The following is a 6,000-nucleotide window of genomic DNA, read 5'->3' as shown; positions in this document are numbered from 1 at the left end:
TTTGAGAAACCAGTGTGGAATTTCCATTACACTCCCACTTGCATCCTTAGCAGTGAAGTATAAAATGAGCAAAATATAGAACAAACAAACATCTTATAAAATTGCTGGTGTTTACAGAAGTGAAGAATTAGGAAACCAGTTACCTTACTTCTTGTCTGTGAGTATCTTCCTTTGAACACTCTGAGGACTCAGCTTTCACAATGCAGAACACAGACATCTTTCCTAAGTTTTTAAATGCAGGGGAAAAAAAGAAAAAGGGAAAAACCTTAGTACAGCACACATTATGTGTGCTGAGATGAYGGTAATAAAACTTGGATTGGAAGAGCATGAATTGTGAGAGAAATGCGGAATATCTCTCATCTAGATTTAACTTCGGTAGTGTAACTTGCCTTTGCATCAGCAAGAGGCTGCCTCCTCGCTCTTAATTTCTTTCATGCYGTTCTGACTAGTGATGGAGTAATGTAGTAATCTTTTTTTTCTTTTTGTCTTTTAAACAAACTTTATTACTTTGTTTTTATGCCACTAGCTCTCTATTGACCTTCTCATGACACAAATGACTGTTGAGTTATACATTGACCCTTATAAAACTCAGCAATTCATGCTGCTTTAAAGCACGCCCTCTGTGAAGCCCAATGACTTATTTTGAAGACTTCCAGGGATACAGAGTTCACAACATTCAAGCTGCTTGGGCCAACTATTAATCATTGCCACTTCTGAAAATTACCATTAGTTCACTGCCTGGCTGTGTATTGGAAAGGTAGGTGAAAATTAATTAAATCAGGTGGATCCCCATTGCTTCACTTTACAATCAGTAGCAGGATGTGCTGGTTCCTGCCTCAAAGCCACTTACTTCCCATCATACTATTTCGTGCTTGTGCAGCTAAACCATACAAAGTTAAGACATGCAAGAGACTAAGATGACTCAGTATAAATAAAAGCAGACACGAATTGATTCGCGGCTATTTCAATCCGCACGCCGCTCCCCAGGCTGCCTTGTCCTGAGGCCTCGCATGCAGCTGTGCTGGCACGAGAAGCCTCGGAGCCTCCTTGCCACACACTTCCGTGGGGCCACGCTCTAGTAAATGTGCAACATGCGCTTAAACTGCCACGGAGCCTTTATTTTCCAGCAGCTTTTGCTCTCCCTCCCGCTTCGCCTTGTGCGAGCCCAGTAATTTGTGCAGTTGTACAAACTATGGCGGGAGAATTGCTCCAGATCAATTCTCCCGTGTTTGTTTGTTCGTTTGTTTATTTTAATTTTCCTTACAGATTATTCTTCAGCCTGTAGAGCTTCCTGCCCTGGAGCACTCGCGCTCGCACAGGGCGGCTTTCGGCAGGAGCAAAGCGGGACTGGGAGGGTCAGTAGTGATTGAAACAGGTAATTCACAAGCAGCTGTCACGCAGCCCCGCAGCCAGAAGGACGTGGCGGGGACAGGCGCGGGGCGCTGCGAGAAGCCGCCGGCCGAAGCCGCGAGCCCGGCCCGAGCAGGACAATATCCACGGGGCAGCAAATGACAGCGACTGACAACCACCTGTAGCTCCTGCTCTTCCCCAGCCCCTTGTGCTCAGGCGCTCARCCCCAGCGAAACCCGCCTCATCCGGTGCGCGCGCCCCCTCCCACCCCTCAGCGTCCAACGGCCGCAACGGCCGCCGCGCGGCGGGCACGCGCAGCGGGCGCGCGCCGCTCCAACGGCGGCGGCCGCGCGCTCACCTTGCTTCGCCGCTCCCCGCCCCGCGCAGGGCGCATGCGCCAGTCCCCCGAAGGGCGGCTGGCAGCGGCCGCGGGTGGGGGCGTGTTTGGTTCGCTCTGCGCACGCGCGGTCCCCGGTCGCCGTGGCAACGGGACGCGGTGCGACGCGCTCGCGCTCGCGGGGCGGTTGAGCTGCCGTTACCGCCGTTGCCGCCGCCGTCGTCGCCGCCGTTGCCGCGGTTGCCACCGTCGTTGTCGCCGCCGCCGCCGCCTCCTCCATTTGCCTCCCGTAATGTCGGAGATTTTGTGTGAATGGCTGAACGAGGTGGTGAAGCTCTCCCGGAGCGTGGGTGCGTGGGGCTCCCGGTGCTGGAGGGAGGCAGGGTACATGGGCTCGGGTGTGGTGTGGAACGGAATAGTGGGGCACCACGGCACGACACGACACGACATGACACAACACGACACGACATTATATGATGGGTGTCCTGTTCTGCTGCTGGGCCGTGGGGCTGATTCTGACTGCTTGGCAAAGGGACTCRCCCCTTCCCTGGTGTCCCGATTGAGTTTTACTCTTCAAGCGCATTTTCAGGGTGAAGCTGGTGACAATTTTCCTCTAAGCACAGTGAGCTCAAGAAATGTGAGGAGCTCGACCCATGCTGGCTAACGAGGACCCCAGCAGTTAGGAGTATGAGTGTAGGTACATCTGCAAAGCAGGGCTCGCCTGGCATGGCGAGTCTAGTGCCAGCCTTGTCGGAGCTTCCTCCTGCATGGAGGGAGGAACTTTCCACACTTAATCTCCTTTCTTCTTCATCTGCAAATGAAGAAGGTGACAGATCCCTGGAACAGGCTGCCCAGGGAGGTTGTGGAGGCTGCTTCACTGGAGATCTTCCAAACCCACCTGGATGCCACCCTATGCCCCATGCTCTGGTTGCCCCTGCGTGAGCAGGGTGGGTTGGACTAGATGGTCTCCAGAGGTCCTGTCCAACCTCAACCATTCTGTGATTTTTTTATAGAAGACTTAGTAATTGCAACAGATAGTTGTTCCCACTGTCTTGATGACAATTATGAGAATGTTTTCTTTTTAACACTGAAAATGAAAATTAAATGAACAGCCAAGGYATATTTACTTGCAGCTTGAAAACTCACTTCCATTATCTTAAAGTATTTAGTAAACTGTTTGGTCTTAATTTACAAGTGCAATATTAAAATACAATTGAGTTGTCTTAAGATTTCTTAAGATTAATGTTCTTTCTTTTTTTTTTTTTTNTTTTTTTTTTTTTTTTTTTTTTAACCCACCTTAGTTCCAGGATCATTATCAGAAGAATTTTCAACTGGCTATCTCCTAGGAGAACTTCTGCACAAGTATGAGCTTCAGGATGACTTTAATCAATTTTCACAGAGCAGGTCAGTGTGCATAGAAAATGTGCCACTTACAGAAATTGGAGCTAATGTTTACTGTTCAGTTAAGATTTCTTAACTCTGGGTGGGAAAAAAACAATAAGTTAAATGTTGGTTGTATTAAGTGCACTGATTAGCTTCATGTTTCCAGAAGGCTTAATTATGTTACTTGAAGAAAATAACCCATTCTGATTTTAAGTAAGAAGAGTAGCATGTTAGACTAAAAACCCAGCAAACTCTTCAGGATATCTGCAAGGCTGGAGGTACTGTCCTTTTCCTGTGAGATACGCAGAGCCTGTAAGCCTGAGGTCTGGTATGGTGGTGTTCATTGCAGCATCTGTAAAATGCAATTAGTGCAATGCACTGTGAGGTTTAGAGTGAGACCATGGTGGAAGACTATACTAAGAATTTGTAGGTATCATTGGTATATCCATGGTGTAGTTCTCAGGATTCCCCGATTTATGCTCCATTTCCGGCAAAGATGGACCTTAGTGCATGTATATATCAAATATGCCAGGCTATATGGCTCTTTTAGATGTTCTTTGCACTTCTCATCTTTTATTTAAACTCTTCCATATCCAAGCCTGACCCCTCTATAGGAGCTTGAGTGCAACTATCAGAAGCAGCCAACAGATCCAACAGATTGCACAGCAGTTTATGGGCTCTACTTCTAAATCTTCTAGGTCTCTTGGAAATTTTTTTATCGTTGATGGACTTCTGGGAATTCTGGGCAAACCCAGGGTTTCTGCTGCCAGGAAAGGATAGCTTCAGGAGGCTTTTACTTCTAACATACTCTAGCAACTTCTCATTATGTCATGTCAGCTATTCCTGATAAAAGGGTGCTTTGGGTTTTTGCTTCCAGGTGAATTCCGACTAGGCAAGGTCCAGCATCCTTTCAGTAGGTGCAGCATTTTCATTTGGGAAGAAATGTGACAAGGTTTTGTAAGGGTTAGCAAATAAATAGTTTCTAAAAAAAATCCTATATTTTTCCCTAGGCTGATTCAGAGAGTTTAATTTTTATTTTATTTTATTTTATTTTATTTTATTTTATTTTATTTTATTTTATTTTGTGGATGGTATACTCCTACATGTAATTGGATGTTACCTTTTACTTTCAGATGTTATCAGACTTTTTGTGTGCATATATCAAAACATAGCATATATGGATGACTCTCCCAAATTTTGCTTGTTTTGAACCAACCAGTTTCATGTACTGCAGTATTCAGGTCAAAAGTTGTATCATGTCACTTTAAGAAAGTCTCTTCCATCCTTACCTCAGCTAATCTTGCTATGAGATGAATGACATGACCACATTTATAGGATAAAATTATGCTTGAATATAAGTTTATGTTCTGTTTTGTTTTTTATTTATTTATCATATAGAGTTGCAAATGCAAAACTTAACAATTTTTCTCGTCTGGAGCCAACACTTCAACTCCTCGGTGTACAATTTAATGAAAATGTAGCCCAAGACATCATGACAGGACAGCATGGGGCGGCAACAAAGCTTTTATATCAATTGTATATCGCTTTAGAAAAAAAGAAAAAGGCAAAGCTCACTGGAGGAGCCATGGAAGCAATGAGACCTTCAGGTCCTGCAAAACTCAAGTCTATTGAAACTGTTTTATATCGAGAGGTAAGTGTGTCTACTTGTGAATACCCCTTAAGCAGTTTGCATGCTTCCCCTCTGCACATTTTTTAGTTTTCTATTCTAAACACAGTACTTATATGGAAAAGATGTAGTCTTTTCCACATGTTGAAGAGAGACACGGAAGTTATCAGACACAGATGCAGTATTGAGCTTTGTGCACCAGTGATTTGATTCCTCCAGCAGTTTGATTCCTTCTGTTACACACCTCTCCATATCTTTATACTGTGCTGCAACCTGTGATGTRGGCGTATAAAACAAAGAGGAAAAAGCTAATGACAGTACCCAGATCATAATTTGTTCTCAAGATGAGCATTGCTTACAAAGCTATACATCATAAATCAAACCATGGAGGAAGTGAAGTTTCTCATTTGTCTGACACATATCCTGGCATATAGTCTACAAATAAGAAGTTTACTAACACATGCAGGAGCAGCACCCATCAGTGAAAGCATCCTTTTATGCATACCTAAAATATATGGTTAGGCTAAAGCAATTGGAGCAACTGAGACTGTCTCCTGCCAATAGATATGTTCAGAATGTCACTTGAGTCACAGAATAGCAGAGGTTGGAAGGGTCTGACTCTCCTCATCAAAGCAGRGTAAGCGAGGAGAGATTGCTCAGGACTTTGTCCAGTCTAGTTTGGAATGTTTTTATGGACCGAGACTGCAGCCACTCTCAGCCAACTGTTTATTCTTCCTCACAGTAAAAAAAGGTTTACTTTCTTGTGTTTAAGTGGAATTTAATGCGTTTGAATTTGACTTTGTTTAATTTAATTTCTATATGTTGATAGAAGTGGTCTTTTTTTTTTTTTTCCTGAAAATTATTTTTACATGTTTAGTTTTTATTCCATTAATGCACGAAAACTCTTTTAAATGTGTTACAAGATTATCATGTTTAAATATATGTTTGTTATTTTTTCTGAGTTTCGATTTTCCTGAAATATAATTTCAGCGTCTGAAAAATTTAATGCCTCGTCAAACTGATTTGCAACTGCAGCAGGTTTCAGAGCATTTTGAAAAGAAATCTAAGGCAATAGAAAACAAAATAGCTCGTATGCATATTGCAGAACAACAGAAAATTCAAAAGCTTCAAGAGGAACAGAGAGCTCAAGACATTGAAAAGGTGACTCTTTACTTTCTGTAAAGAAACTTCTGAACAAGTATGTCCATAAATTAAATTACTTAATAATTTATAGCCAATGTGAGTAATTATTATGTTCTGCCTAATCACATGTTTATAGAAAAACAAACAAGCATTAAACTAT

The 6,000-nt window shown here is 43.3% G+C and overlaps 1 protein-coding gene across 1 annotated transcript in view; it reads left to right on the top strand.

The window, feature by feature from the left end:
- Positions 1–1,979: 1,979 nt before the first annotated feature.
- Positions 1,980–6,000, top strand: part of SPEF2 (sperm flagellar 2) — a 43,929-nt gene continuing 39,908 nt past the window's right edge. Inside the window, exons 1-4 of the mRNA XM_026035691.1 lie at positions 1,980–2,037; positions 2,989–3,091; positions 4,469–4,721; positions 5,688–5,858. Of these exons, the coding sequence (XP_025891476.1) occupies positions 1,980–2,037; positions 2,989–3,091; positions 4,469–4,721; positions 5,688–5,858 (585 nt within the window). The remainder of the gene's footprint in view (positions 2,038–2,988; positions 3,092–4,468; positions 4,722–5,687; positions 5,859–6,000) is intronic.

The sequence above is a fragment of the Nothoprocta perdicaria genome, unplaced genomic scaffold, assembly GCF_003342845.1.
Source record: "Nothoprocta perdicaria isolate Ctin4 unplaced genomic scaffold, notPer1 scaffold_1, whole genome shotgun sequence".
In the NCBI taxonomy this organism is placed as follows: domain Eukaryota; kingdom Metazoa; phylum Chordata; class Aves; order Tinamiformes; family Tinamidae; genus Nothoprocta; species Nothoprocta perdicaria.
This window is presented reverse-complemented; position numbering and strand designations above follow the sequence as displayed.